The 15,444-nt window shown below is 45.5% G+C and overlaps 1 protein-coding gene across 1 annotated transcript in view; it reads right to left on the minus strand.

Moving 5' to 3' along the window:
• Window positions 1-11,397: 11,397 nt before the first annotated feature.
• Erich1 (glutamate rich 1) overlaps window positions 11,398-15,444 on the minus strand; it is a 116,977-nt gene continuing 112,930 nt past the window's right edge. Inside the window, exon 7 of the mRNA XM_087210066.1 lies at window positions 11,398-14,825. Coding sequence (XP_087066192.1) covers window positions 14,689-14,825 — 137 coding nt within the window. The 3' untranslated portion in view covers window positions 11,398-14,688. The remainder of the gene's footprint in view (window positions 14,826-15,444) is intronic.

A 15,444-nucleotide genomic window follows, 5' to 3' on the forward strand; every position in this document is an offset into this window, starting at 1 on the left:
AAGAAATTAGACAGTTTCTACAAGTAAATGATAATGCCAGTACAACATACAGGAATCTATGGGACACAATGAAAGCAGTTCTGCCAAGGAAATAGCAGTGAATGCCCATATTAGGAAAATAGAGAGAACTCAAATAAGTAACCTAATGCAGAACCTCAAGCTCCTAGAAAAAGAAGAGCATAACAAACTCAAAGCTCGTACAAGAGCCGGGGATTTAGCTCAGTGGTTCAGCCACCTGCTTCGCAAGCGCAAGGACCCAAGTTTGATCCCTGGTACCAAAAAACCCCCACCAAAGCTCGTACAAGAGAGGAAATTATAAAGATCAGAGCAGAAATCAATGCAATGGAGACCAAGAGAACAATACAAAAAAATCAATGAATCAAAGAGTTGGTTTTTCAAAAGAATAAATAAAATCAATAAACCCAAAGCCAACCTTATCAAAAAAAGGAAAGAATAGGCTCAAATCCATGCAGTTAAGAATGAAAAAAGTGAAGCCACAACACAGCAGAAATCCAGAGCATCATCAATACCTACTTTGAGAACCTGTACTCTAACAAAAAGGAAAACACAGAAGAAATGGACAGATTCCTAGATACACACAAACTGCCAAAGTTAAATGAAGAAGATATAGAAATTCTAAAGACCCCAATTACAATGAGTGAAATTGAAAATGTAGTAAAAAATTTACCAACAAAGAAAAGCCCAGGTCCTGATGGCTTCACTGCTGAATTCTACAAGACATTTAAACAGGAACTATAACCATTACTCTTTAAATTCATCAACAAAATTGAAAAGGAAGCAAGGCTTCCAAATTTGTTCCTGGAAGCAAGTATTACTTTGTTTCCAAAACCAGGGAAAGACCCAACCCAAAAAGAGAACTACAGACCAATCTCTCTAATTAACATAGATGAAAAAATCCTGAACAAGATACTGGTAAACAGAATACAGAGGGTCATCAAGAAGATCATACACCCTGACCAAGTCAGATTTATCCCAGGGATGCAAGGATGGTTCAACATTCATAAATCAATAAATGTAATACATTATATTTACAGAGTCAAGGACAAAAACCTTATGATCATCTCAATAGATGCAGAAAAGGTATTCGACAAAATCCAACACCTGTTCATGATAAAAACCCTACAGAAAATTTGAATAGAAGGTCTTTATCTCAACCTGATTAAGGCTATCTGTGAAAAACCAACAGCCAATATCATACTAAATGGTCAAAAACTGAAACTTTTCACGCTAAAATCAGGAACAAGACAAGGATGCCCACTATCACCACTCCTGTTCAATATTGTTCTGGAAACATTAGCCTCAGAAATTAGAAAAGAGAAAGAAATAATAGGCATAAAGATAGGAAAGGAAGAAGTTAAACTGTTATTATTTGATGACAATATGATACTTTACATAGAAGACCCAAAAAACTCTGCCAAAAGACTTCTAGACTTAATTGATAGATTCAGTAGAGTAGCTGGATACAAGGTCAACACACAAAAAACAATAGCTTTCTTATACACAAATAACAGACTCACTGAGAGAGAAATTAGAGAAACAATTCCTTTTACAATAGCATCCAAAAAAATGAAATAGCTAGGAATCGATCTAACAAAGGAAGCAAAAGACCTCTACACTGAAAACTACAACACTCTGAAAAAAGAGATTGAAGAGGATATAAGAAAATGGAAAGACATTCCTTCCTCCTGGGTAGAAAGAACCAATATAGTGAAAATGGCCATACTACCAAAACTACTGTATAGATTTAATGCAATGCTGATTAAAATTCCAACAATATACTTCACAGAATTAGAGAAAACAATCCAAAAATTCATTTGGAACCAGAAGAGACCTAGAATAGCAAAAGAAATTCTAAGCAACAGAGACATGGGAGGGGGGTACCACAATCCCCAACTTGAAACTATACTACAAAGCTAATGTGATAAAGACAGCATGGTACTGGCAAAAAAACAGATGGGAGGATCAATCGAATAGTTTAGAAGATGCAAAAACAACTCCAGACTACTCAGCCACCTCATCTTTGACAAAGGAGCCAACCACCCTCATTGGAGGAAAGATAGCCTATTTAATAAATGGTGTTGGAAAAACTGGATTTCAACCTGCCAAAGATAAAAACTAGATCCATATCTATCGCCATGCACTAAACTAAAATTGAAGTGGATTAAAAATCTAAATATTAAGACAAAAACACTAAATTTGCTGGAAGATAAGTTAGGTAGAACTCTTGAAAACATTGGCATAGGTAAAGACTTTATGAACAAAACCTCAGTAGCACTGGAACTAGAGAATCAACAACTGGGATCTCATCTTATTGAAAAGCTTCTTCACTACAGGAAAAACCACCAACAGAGCTAAGACACAACCTACAATGTGGGAAAAAATCTTCAGCAGCTGTACCTTAGACAAAGGACTACTATCTAGAATATATAAAGAACTGAAAAAAATCAGACCCCCCAAATTCAAAGACCCAATTCAAAAATGGGCATCTGAAATGAACAGACATTTCTCAGACAAAGAAGTAAAAGCAGCAAATAAATATATGAAAAAATGTTCCACATCACTGGTCATTCGAAAGATGCAGATGAAAACAACGCTGAGATTCCACCTCACCCCAGAATGAATGGCTGTTATCAAGAAATCATCCAATAACAAATGCTGGCAGGGGTGTGGGGAGAAAGGAGCCCTTCTCCATTGTTGGTGGTGCAGACTGGTGCAACCACTGTGGAAATCAGTATGGAGATACCTCAAAGAAGTAGAGTTAGAGGTCCCATTTGACCCAGCTATTCCCCTGCTGGGTATCTTCCCAAAAGAATTAAAAGAATCTTACCACAGTGATATATGTGCACCCATGTTCATAGTGGCACAGTTTGTAATAGCTAAAGCTTGGAAGCAGCCCAAATGTCCATCAACTGGGAACTGGATAAAGAAGATGTGGTTTTTTATAAAATGGAGTACTACTCAGCCATAAAAAAGAGAAAGTAGACATTTATAGATAAATGGATGCACATTGAGGCCATACTCTTAAGTGAAATATATAGGACACACATGTGTAAATACCGAATAGTTTCTCTAGTGTGAGAAACTGAAAGTGTCATTAAGGATTAAAATGATTAAATTGAATAATTGATACTTTGAAATAGGAAGAAAAGGTTCCAAAGGGGTAGGGGTGATGGGAAGGGAAGGGGAGAGATCAGAGTTACAAGCTGGAATCTGGAAAGAATCCATATATAGATTGTGCTTAAGACTATAGGAAGAGATGTAGATAGGGACTAGTGTGGAGCTCATCAGTGGGTTGGGAAGGAAGAGTCGCTGAGATCAAAGGAGAGAAGGGTGTGTTTCCAGAAGAAGCACCTACAACTCTGTACAGTACACAGTACTCGATAGTGTGATAAATGACTGTTACTGTTTTATGTGCTTATCATAACACTGTGCTTTTCATCCTTTAGAGCGTAATCCTACTTAGATGAAAGAGTTTACTGTAAAACAGTGTGCTGCTATGCCAATGGTAGCCACATGTAGCTCGTGTTTAACTGCGTATTTGGATAATATCAAGGGGCCATCACAGATGACTGACGTAGACCTTCTCAGTTTGCATTTAGAGGCTGGCACTCTGTGTGGTACTTTGTGATACACATGGATGAAATTGCCTAATAACATATTTCTCAGATTAAATTTCCATCACGTGTCACATGACTGTATTGAAATTGAAATTTAAAAAATTTGGCCTATTTGGAGTCTACTAGCTAATTAAAATTTTTTTCCAGACCACTATTTGTTCAATATTAGTTTTGAAAATCTTTCTAAAACAAATCACATCCTTTGATGTCTTGTTAATGCTTGAGATGTTTTTTAAATTATATGGAAAAATGTTTAAGTACTTTTCAGTTTTGCTTTGGTTGAGTTCAATCATATTTGAATATTAATATAGTTTTTCCCTTGCATTGCTTTTCTTTGAATAATTTTAATTTTTGTATATGTGTGTTTAGTGAATGATAATAAAGTTATCCATTTAAAAAAACACTGGCATGAAACAGTATGTATATGATCGTACTATTTGGACTATAAGACATATATTTGGAAATAGCAGCACAGGGGTGAAAGGGACAATTGTACTGCAGCAGGGGAAAGACCCTGAGCAAGACCTGAAGCCCTCAGGCAACGAAGAAAGTTAAATGAGAAAGCTGATGTCACAAACCTTATAAATATGCATTTGCCCCATTCTTTCTTCTCTCAGCTTCTTTCAGAGACGTAAGACTATATAAAGTGATAAGATTGCTAGATAGAATTTATACATGTTCTGTAGCAGCCAATGTAGATTCAAAACTACAAATGAATTGAAAATAAAAGAATGGAAGAAAACAGTGCAAATGGTAAACTTGAGAGTGCAGGACAGCAGATAACAATATCAGAGCAAAGAAAAAAAAGACATCAAGTACAACTAGAGATAAAGGGACCCTCTGTAGCGATAAAATGACTTTTCACGAGGAAGACTTAACAAGTATACGCTTCCATGCACCTACTGCAGCACCTGGAGTGCATTAAAGGAAATGACAGATTGAAGGGAGAAACAGGTAATTCAATAGCGATTTTAGAGACTTGGATCCCACTCTGTTATGCAGCTTTGTTCACTGTAACAAAATACAAGTGGCCAGGTACTTTATATAAAAAAAGGCTTCTTTAGCTTTCAATTTCAGATGCTCAAGGTCCAAGATCAGGTGCTCAACACCCAAGTTTGATCTTTGTGAAGAACTAGTGGCAGCTGCCATCACACCACAGTGGAGCAATGGGCAGAGCATGTGGAAGAGGCGACACATCCCCAAACATATCATGGTAGAGCAATGGGAGGAACTATTCCTTCTCACATCTTGCCATGGTGCAGCACGTGGGAGAAGGCATCACATCTCTACATCACAACATGTTGGAGCAATGGGAGGAGACATCACATCATGGAGGAGCATGTGAAGGAGCCATCATATGTTCGCATCACATCACGGTGGAGCATGCAGGCTGAACCGCCACATCTCAAACAGGAAGGCAGATTTGTGAGTCCAGGCTCTGCGCTTTACCACAATCTTATTAGAACTGTCCAGGGTCTCTAAGGAAATACCATACTCCCTTCTAAGTGCAGACATTCAAGTACTGTGGAACTCCCACCAGCCCTACCTCTTACTGACTCCACAGCACATCCGGACCAAGGTTCCAGCAGCACACCTTTGGGGGCAATGAATACCATACCCAAACCCTAGTACCTACTTTTATATTTATATAAAAATAAGCAGATGATCAGAAGGAAACAGATTTACATAACATTTCATATTAAGTAGGCCTAACCAAAATCTCCACCCCAAACAATACCCTAAATGACCAGAAACAAGTACAAAACAGTCCTCTTTTAAAAAGATTCCTTTTCTCAATATATAATAGACATTCTACAGCATTAATCTTGTGGAACACCAACAAATGAACTTCAATACATTGAAAAGAATTAGATGTGTACAAAGTCTATTGTCTGAGTGCCTTGGAATTAAATTAGAAATCAATAATAGAAATGAATTTGGGAAATTCACAAATATATGAATTAAGCAATACAAGGCCAAGTAACAAATGAGTGAAAGAATAAATAACAACATGGAAATGAAAGCACAGTATACTAATAATTATAGGATGCACCTAAAGTAGTGAGCAGAGGAAAATTGAGAGTTAAAAATGCCTGTTTAAAAAATATCTCAAATCAATAACAAATTTCTGCTTAGAAACATTGGAAAAAGTTCTCACAAGAAAAAGTGGTAAGTATGCACGATGATGAATACGTTGATTAGCCTGATTGCATGATTTCACAATGCATACACATAGTGAATCCTTGATTTTCGAACATTGGAGTTGTGAACCTGCATGGATACAAACAGACCTCACATAACGAACACTTATAGATTGGAACAAACGCAGAAGTAGCTCACGTGTCTGCTGGACATTGTCACAGCTGTGCTGCTGTGCGCTTGCTGTACAGTGCAATAGTGTAAAGGAGTACAGTGCCCAATCAGAGCCTAGGATGTCCGGAAGCAAGAGGGAAAGCAGTGGTGGTGTGGAGGGGACTGCTAGCAAGCGCAAAGCAACGAACATTGTATATTTGTGCCACAGATGGATAAAACTCACTTTATTGGATTTACCAACAAATCCAGCTTATGAACATTCTCTAGGAAGGAACTCATTCATAAGTCAAGGACTTACTGTATGTCAAAATATCATATTTTATACTCTACATATAGATAATTTTGTCAACTATATCCTAATAAAAATAAAATAAATTTTTAAATATTGTAAAGAAACCTGAAAAAGATGCTAAAAAGGCATCAACAAAGTAGGAGTAGAAGAAAGCTTACTCACTCTGACCCTTGTATTCATGGTCTACCGATTTTCAAGAAGGATACTAAGACAACTCAAAAGATAAAGGATAGTTCTTTTTAAAGTTCTTTAGAATTTAATTTTTCTAGTCTTGTTGAGGTACAGTCAACATACATTATGTATATTTAAGGTTTACCATGTGACTTTTCAATATAGGTATACACAGTGAGATGACCACCACACTCAGGCTAATTAACACATCCATCATCTCACATAGTTATCTCTGTGTGTGTGTGTGTGTGTGTGTGTGTGTAACAGTAATATAAACAAATGGTGTTGGGACAACTGGACATCTATATAGCCAAAAAAAAAAAAAGTCACACAAATGGCCAATAACCACTTGAAAAGATGTTCAACTTCATTACCCACTTAGGATTGGAGGTTATGTGCAGAACTTGGAATTGCTGACGTGAAGAACCAGTTAAATTACAGGTAGTGTTGATGAGCCTGTTTGGATAACAGTCCTACCTGTCAGAATCAAGCATAGAGTTACCATATGCTCCAAGAATTTCACATCCAGGTATAAACTCAAGAGAAATGAAAATAGGCACCGGCACAGAAACTTGTACACAAATGTTCATAGAAGCATTGTTCATCAAGCTAAAAAGCAGAAACAACGTGAATGCTTATCACTGAAAGGACTGATAAGTAAAACATGGTTGGTTCATAAGTGAAATATTACTGAGCCACCAGAGGGAATGAAGTACTGATTCATATTCAACATGAATAAACCTCCAAAATCTTATGCTGAGTGAAAGAAGCCAGACATAGGGTCAGATGTTGTCTGATCCCATTTCCACGACATGTCCAGAGCAGACAAATCTGCAGAGACAGAAAGAGATCAGGGTGGCCAGGGGCTGAAGGAAAGAGCACAGCAGGGATGGCGAGGCCTGAGCAGCATGGGGTTTCTCTGGGGGATAAAATGTCCTGGCATCCCTGTGGTGATGGCTGTACAACTCTGCGAACATATTAAAAGGCTTCAAATTGTACACTTTAAATGAGTGAATGTTATGGTAAGGGAATTATATTTCAACACAGATACTGAAAATAATAGAGGGTGGCCTCAGATGTCTATAGACAGTAACTTTAACTCATTGCAACAGATGTATTTAAACCTGCTTCTGAATGGCGCATAGTGTAAATCTCATTTTTTTCTTTTCTTTCTTTTTTTTGGTACCAGGGATTGAACTCAGGGCCTTGAGCTTGTGAGGCAGGTGCGGTGCCACTGAGCTAAATTCCTGGCCCTCATTTCTAAACTTTTCAGGAGTCCTTGGTCTGATCTCTCCTAGCCTCAGTGCTATTCATGGTGCATGAGTATGTTTTCTATTACACAATATGGTTTTCAACTTGGGCTAAGAAGATGTGATTCTCTAAAGGTTTGCAGCACAATTGCATTTTTTAAAAAGTGGTCCAGATTTTCCTGTCCCATAAATTAACAGTCACATTGTTTTAAAATAGTTTATATTCTGCCTAGTGAAGAGTATTTTTTTCATTATGTTTTCATCTTACAATAGGAGATTTACGTCATGCTTCACTGTTTTCTTCTACACATGTAAGTCTTTCACACGGGAGAACTGAGTTCCTACGTTCACCTTGGCCTCCTTTGTATCAGCTTCTCTGCAGTTTTCTCAGGAAAAGCAAGCAATTTGATTGCGAGACTGTCTTGAAGAATAGCAGTGAATTTAGTACACAGACTTCCTGCATTTAGGCCTGGGCCTGTTCAGACATTGTGGTATCTCAGGAAAGCCTGTCCTGGATTCTACTTGCCACCAGAACTCAGCACATTCAGGTAGATAAGAGTGGCTGGGGCAGCTCCTGAAGACCAACCACGGATCTTCCTCCCAGGCCAGCAGAGTGGGTGAGAGAGACCGTTCTGAGTGCTGTGGTGGGGCATTATGTTCCTGACAGTGTCTGACCAAGAACCTGTGAAGATTCAGTTCTGAAGCCTAACCAAGACAGGCTCGGGGAACTCAGCAGGCACCATGGTGCCAAGCATTTCGATGACCAGGGGCCAGGAAGGGAGGCAGGGGTGCTGAGACCAGATGATGGGGCCCACTGGGCAGCACAGCCTGGGACCCCTTTACATGCCCTCTCAGAGTCCTCCCAGACACAGACCACGTGCAAGTGCCTCCTGGAGGGTTTCCCCACCTGGATCCCTCTCATACACAGAGGCCACTCGGCATCTCATCCACCCATGCTGGCAGAAGTGAAGATTTTGTTTCATTCTGTTTTTCATATTTGCCGCCTTATGTTTCATGATGGTGATTTTGGCTCCTTGGTCTGGAAAGTGGCAGAGTTCAATGTCCGCTTCTTCTTGCCCAGAGGTGCACTGGGCCCTCTTGGATCCAGCCAGCACGGTCTGGAGGGCAGCACTTCAGCTTTGTGATCACAGCACACGCAATTGCTGCTTCCTTGGTGGGTTAAGCTTCTGCGTTATAGGCTCCAGCTGGACCAGGATGGGAAAACTGCTGGATGCCTGGTATCAGTCAAGATCATGGTTTCCAGGAAGACCAGACCTTGGCCTGCTATCGGACCATGAGTGATTCTCCTAGCATAACTGTAAATCAGAGGTAACAACACCCAGCTTATAGGATTAAAAGGTGTGTGTGTGTGTGTGTGTGTGTGTGTGTGTGTATGTGACAATACCAGGGCCTGACAAAAAATGCCTTGGCCACTGATATCTCCTTCTGCTCCCATCCCTGGACAGACCATGAGCTCTGTTCCCTGTGCCTTGTTAGGAGCCTAAGTCCACATGGCATTTTCACCAAACCTTTGCACACATTTTTGGGGTCAGGCATTCACACCTGCATCACCTTTTACTTCCCTTCACAGCCTTCTAACTATGGTATGTAACCTGCTGTCATGTTCCACACCTGGAAAATGAGTTTGGGAAAGTTCTGGTAACTCTCCAGAAGCCACAATGCCAGGGGTGAGAAGTGTCTCTCTAACTGCAAGACCATCTGTCTTATCAGCTTTCTGAAGGACTCCCAGGCCACTGACCAGCCCCTGGCCAAGGGCATGTCTGTGTCCTGTAGAAGAGCTAGCCTCTGGCCTCAGTAGAGCCATCTTTCCCTCAAAGTGCTCTGCCCACTTGGTAGCCACAGCACAGGACTTGGTGGGGGACAGGGGATCCGGCCTGATCTGTCTCCGCTGAGGGGCCCGAGGGCAGAGCTGGGACATACAGAGACCCCAGTTGTAGCAGAAAGAAAAGTCTTCTTTGCCTCCCATTTTCACCTGAAGTAATCACTCTGCCCCTCCTACAGGTGTTAGAAGCAAAGTCAGGCCAGAAGCCACAAGGGCGCAAAACAGCCTCCAGAGCTTCTTAAAAGTTTCATTCCAAAGTACCCCAAGGTGGCTCAGGTGGGACATTTCTTAGTGTCATTCGGAGGCCTGTAACCACCAGGGGTGAGGCCTAGTCACGCCAGGTGAGCAGGTCTTTCATACCTTCATGCTCCTGAGAGTGATGGTCTCATAAACATACTATGATGGACACCTGAGCTTCGCCTGTCCCTACCTGCATACTTCTCATGGCACCAATTTCTCGTCAGGGTGGGAGGCTGCCTGTAGCTGCTCCCTGGTCCCAGGCTGCATGGTGGCCCAGGCCAGGCCCTTGACTGTGACCTAGACACATGTGGGCATGTGTCTCAGTGGGGTCTGTGGAGCTCTAGGGAGGGAAGCTCTGAGTTGGCCACCCGGTGGTGACCCCGCCTGGGTCTGACCCACGGGAAGCAGAGCTGAGCCCCCGGGAGAGACCAGACTGGAGATGTTACAGAGCTTCCTTCCTTGTCTCCTCTCCCCTGGAGACGCCCCTGAACTTCCCACCTTGCAGCCACCGGAGACTCCTCTGTTCCAGCCCAGGAGGGCAGGAGGCCAGTTCCTTGAAACAGGACTCTTGGACGAAGCCCTCCCAGCACCTGACGTCCAACAGGTCTGTCTGCCCAGGTGTCCTTGGAGAAACCTTTGGTGCAGTGAGCCACAGGGTCTCTTGAGGGTGAGGTGAGGGTTGAGATATGGCCATGGGACAGCGTGGCCTGGTGTGTGGCATTCAGATGAGGCAACTGTTCCCTTCCCGAGATCACGCAGACAGCACACTCCACCATGTTAACTCCACAGAACTCAGTGGGCCACAGCCCTGGGGTAGGGGCTTGGGTCTGGCCAGGCAGAGACAGGCAGCCCTGGGCCCTGGGCTCAGGCTCCTCACATTGCAGCCAGCAGGCAGAAAGGAAAGAAAAGCCAGAAAGTTGCTGGGAACATACGAGGGCCTGGAGCGAAGCCCAGTCCCTACCTCCTGTCTTCACCATGCTGGGCTGCTGTTTCCCGAGTTGCTGCTGGGCAGACAGAGCCCCCATCAGTGTTCACTGCATGTTCTGAGAGTGCAGAGGGCTCTGCAGGGGCTGCTTCTGCCCTGAGGGGACAGAGGCTGCCTTAGCCTGGGGAGGTGGCTGGGAGGCCAGCCTGACACAGAGGTCTGGGACTCACACAGCCAGACACACCCTGGGCATGGGTGGGAAGCAGGCAAGAGGCCCCTCACCACCAGGGTGTGGTGTGGAGAAGAAGCAGGAGGCTCTCCGCACAGGGTAAGCACCACACCATGAACCTGAACAGGAATCCTGAGGCATGCACAGGCCTGTGCACCGGAGTCCACTCCAGGACACCCTCTTCCCAGACTGAAGCTGCCCCGGTGGAAGCCAACTCTCTGGCCTCCCAGCCCTGGCCCACCCTCCTGGCCACCTGTGTGTGTGTTGACCACAGGGACCTCTGTGGCTGGCACGCTCCTGTCCTCCTGGTGCATCCATGCCGTGGGGCATGTCAGGGCGCCCTGCTTCCAGGGCTGGGAGCAGTCCACCATGTGAACGGAGCCCATGCTGCTTGTCCACTCATTTATCCCTGGACTCCTGTGCCTCATGCTGCTATATAGGAACCTGATGCATACCTAACTCCTTTGGATATATTCCCAGAGGGGGAAATACTGGATCACATGATAATTCTATTTTTAATTTTAAAGGAAATGCAATTTTTCACAGTGGCTGCCCCATTTTACACTCCCATCAGCAGTGGACAAGTGTTCTAATTTTGGGCTGTGGCCAATGGCATATGATACCAGGTGGGTGTAGGTCTTCTTGACAGAAGAGAGTAGATATGCATCAACCCCTTTGCCCCATGCTTCTTGTCTTGGATGCAGATGTGATGCCAGGAAGTATAGCAGCTACTCTGTAACCATGAAGCATTAAGCAAACATATTAAAGAGAGGGGAGCAGAAATACATGAAGAGGTTTAGTTCCTGAAGACACTGTCAAGTAAAACAAATGAAGCAATTGCATACTCCTCAGCTAGACCAAAAATAGTCTACAGTTGCGTCGGATGTGCCTACAGCTTTACTTTCTCTGCCTGAGCATGCAATGCGCTATCCACTGGCCTCTGCTGTGCTGCCTTGCTCTGTCCCACAGGCCCGGCTCCCTAGCCATCCTGCCTGCTTCTCACAGCCTCTGTTCTCTCCCAGACACTGCCCTCTTGTGGCTCTGCAGACCTCAGCGGCCATCTCTTGAGGGCGTGCGCCACTGCCTGGCAGATGACCGGGTGGTGGGTGCTGCATCACTCTAGGGCTGCTCACCTCTTCGGGATGGGCACACAAATCCTGCCTCTCTCTCCGGAAACCCATTAGCCCTCAGGCCTCCTCAAACAGGAAGCCGGAGCTCCCTGCCCTGCTCCGGGCAGTGTGGATGCAGGGTGGGAGCACCCCGCCCCGAAGGCGCCACCCTGTCAGTGAGGCTTTGGAGCAGAGCAGGCTCATTGCCTCGAAGAGCAGCCCGCCTGCCTTCCCACTTACTTTCCACAGCCTCCGCCCCTCCGCCCCCGAGTGAAGTCGAATGAGAAGCGACTCCCACAGGGTCGTTTTCGGAGTCTCAGGGCTGCTGCAGATGAGTAAAGCCAACCCTTTCTTCCCCCCAGCTAAGGTGCCAGTCACTGCTCCCAGTGCCTCGCTGACTGTGGCAGAGGAGCCCAGGCCAGGCCATGATCTGCCTGTGCTTCAGTCCCGGGGCTCACTGTGGCCCATGGCGGCTATGGGCCACAAACATTCTAAACGCATGTGCTTAGTAGATGAAGGTCATCTAAACCAGAAACTCTGTCAGATTTCTCTGCCGTCTTTGTTACTGCTTATTCCTTTAGCAGTCAGAATTAATTATACAGACAGGAGCCTTCCTTCTTCAATCGGCTCTGGCATGAAGCAGGGTATAGCCATGTGACCGTTTCAGGCTTCTTCCTCTTTCAGGCATGCAGCAGGTACAGAATGCCCCTGTCCAGATCCCTCCACAGGAGGCCTCCACTGGGCCCACTAGGATCATCGATGTAGTGCCGTCTGCCCCTCACCTGACCTCCACTGCACCTCCTCTGGAAGCTCAGGGCCACCGCAGGTGCACACTAACAGGAAATGGTTACCGTGCAGCCTGGTGGTGCGGGGAAGGAAGGTGTCCCGAGCTGCACAGAGCTGGGGTCCAGGAGGGGTTCTGTCCCACGTCCTGCACAGCTCAGAACCAGCCTCCCCCAAAGCAAGTGTACCCCAGTGCATGGCCGATTTGCAAATGTGACTCACTTGCTCCTTGGGCTTGTGAAATGACAGTCTCTCCAGGAGGGTGGAAATAGACAGGATGGCACAAAACCTGTGACACCAAGTCTCCCCAGTCCCCTTCTTCAGAGGAGCTGTCACGCTGTCCGGGCAGGGGGATGTGAACAATGCCAGACACACCCATTCCCTGTTGCATCAGTGCAGGGATGTTCAGGCGAGTAGCTGAGGACCGCCAAGCAGAAGATGACAGGAGAGGTGAGAGGACTGAGGAGGGAATGAAAAACCCCAGAACAGCCGGGCTGCCCTGCACACGGCTGGAGTGACTCCGAGAATACCCCCAGCACTCCCTCCGGGAGAGTTATCCTGCCACATGGGAATCTCTGGACATCACAAGGCAGGCTGGTGCACCATGGGGCTGGCGGGGCTTTGCTCCAGAGCTGCTCTGGGCTCCAGTTGCCCCCCATATATGAGCCCCGTAAGAGCACTAAGTACTAAGGCCCGAAGCCAGCCTGTGTGGGTGCCTGCACCACTCCCCCTCCCTGCAGCCTTTGGGGTACAGGGTACAGCTGTGGCCCTGAGGGAGGACTCTGGCTGAGGTTAGGGTTAGCCTGTCCTGACACTGCTCCTGCTCGGACCTCAGGACAGGGCCGTGGGCTTCTTCTGCAGCAGGTGATCCAGTCAGCTCTGGCCATGGCAGACTCTCAAGACCGGCGTCTAGCTTCTCTGGGTACTGTCTGGAGAATATGCACGTGTCTGCAGGGCCTCGCACCACACCTGTGTCACTGTGTCCCTGTCTGGAGTGCAGGCCATGGGTGGGACCCTCTCTGGAGCACATCCGTCCTCGGACAGCCACATCTGGCCCACAGGCCCTGGTGGGCCCAGCAGTGTTTGTCTGGAGGCAGCTGCTGGCTCCCTCTGATGTGACTCTAAACTTCTCCCTCTCAGCAATCTGGGCAGCTGCTCCTGGGGAGACCACACAGGACTCACTCTCCTGGGCACAGAGCTCTGCTGAGGACCTCTCTCTACCAGCTCACTCACCTCACCTTCACTCACCCCTTAGCTCTCCTGAAAGCTCCCTGTGCCCTCCACATCAGGTGCTGGGCTTCCAAGGCTTCCCTACTTCTCTACTCATGTGTGAGGACTTGGATAACTGTGTTTGTACATCTTTGAATGCCTAGATTCTTCAAATGAGGACTTGTGGACCATCCGACTTTGATTCTCTTACCAATTCCTCTTCCCACGGCCACAACATCATCCCCTTGTACCCCACGTGACAGGGCCTCATGTGTCTACATGCAAATGACTGCTGAGGACCTGTACAGGGAGAGAAGCCACCAAAACAGCCAGATCTCTAAGAGAAGACCAGATCCCTGGCACATGGGGACGAGGAACCAGCTACCCAAGGTGGTACCCAGAGCCCAGCATGCGGTGACATTTTTTCTGGTCCATCTTAACACTTAGTGACATTTTAATAAGTTGTTTCCAGCACTTTGGGAAAAGTTTATGGCTATAAATCAGATAAAGTGCAGTTAAAGTTGTAGTCATTTTAGTGGGGTAGGGTAGATCTCAGGTAAAGTGGGAGACAGGTAGGCAGATCACAAAGTTGAGCTTCGAGTTACACCTGCCAGGAAGAGCATGTGTCCACCTTCACAGTCCCAGCATCCATGAGAAGCATGGGCTTCTCTAGAGAAACAGAGAGCTCACCTGCAAAGGGGGCAAAGGTCGAGGTTGGGGAGAACCATGAGCTCCCATCTGTTGCACAAGAGTCCAGGGCACAAGCTGAAGGTGCAGCCCCATCCCAGGATGGTGAGAGGTCTAGTGCAGTGACAGGTGTGACCTGAATTAAGTGGATAGAACCGAAGACTCTGAGAGAAGAAAGGGCCAAGAGGTCTAGGAGATCCCTTCCCTCAGCCTCCCCTAGACAGCCTTGGGTAATGCCCATCTCCACCTGGCTCTTCCTCCCCCCAAACCCAAGTCTGTCCTTACCTGGTACCTTACAATAGTAAACTGGCTTCCAAAAATTGCACACAACTACAAGTGGCTTTTCAAAAACAACTTGCCAGATTAAGATAGCTTTTTCTCCTGGCTAACAGAGTTTCACATCCACTACTGCTAGAAATTTATCTGCCCAATCCTGACGTGAATAAAAGCCCAGGGTATTATAATTGCGAAGCTCTAGAACAGATTCAAAAATTGAATGTGAGGACCGGGGGTTTAGCTCAGTGGTGCTGCCGCCTGCCTCATAAGCGCAAGGTCCTGAGTTCGATCCCCGGTACCAAAAACCAAAAAATTTGAATGTGTCTACACTTTAAAAACCAGTATGTGCAAACACAGTACCCTGCTCATATCACCAGATCTTCAAACTAACAAAGCATGTGCCCAAAGAAGCATGCCGCTTCTATGAGGAAAAACTTCTGAAATATTTGCTACAGCAACTTAGCCTTCAAGGATCAGTG

Source organism: Heterocephalus glaber, unplaced genomic scaffold, assembly GCF_053883595.1.
Source record: "Heterocephalus glaber isolate CG9 unplaced genomic scaffold, H.glaber_assembly_v1.0 deba00001104, whole genome shotgun sequence".
Lineage (NCBI taxonomy): Eukaryota > Metazoa > Chordata > Mammalia > Rodentia > Bathyergidae > Heterocephalus > Heterocephalus glaber.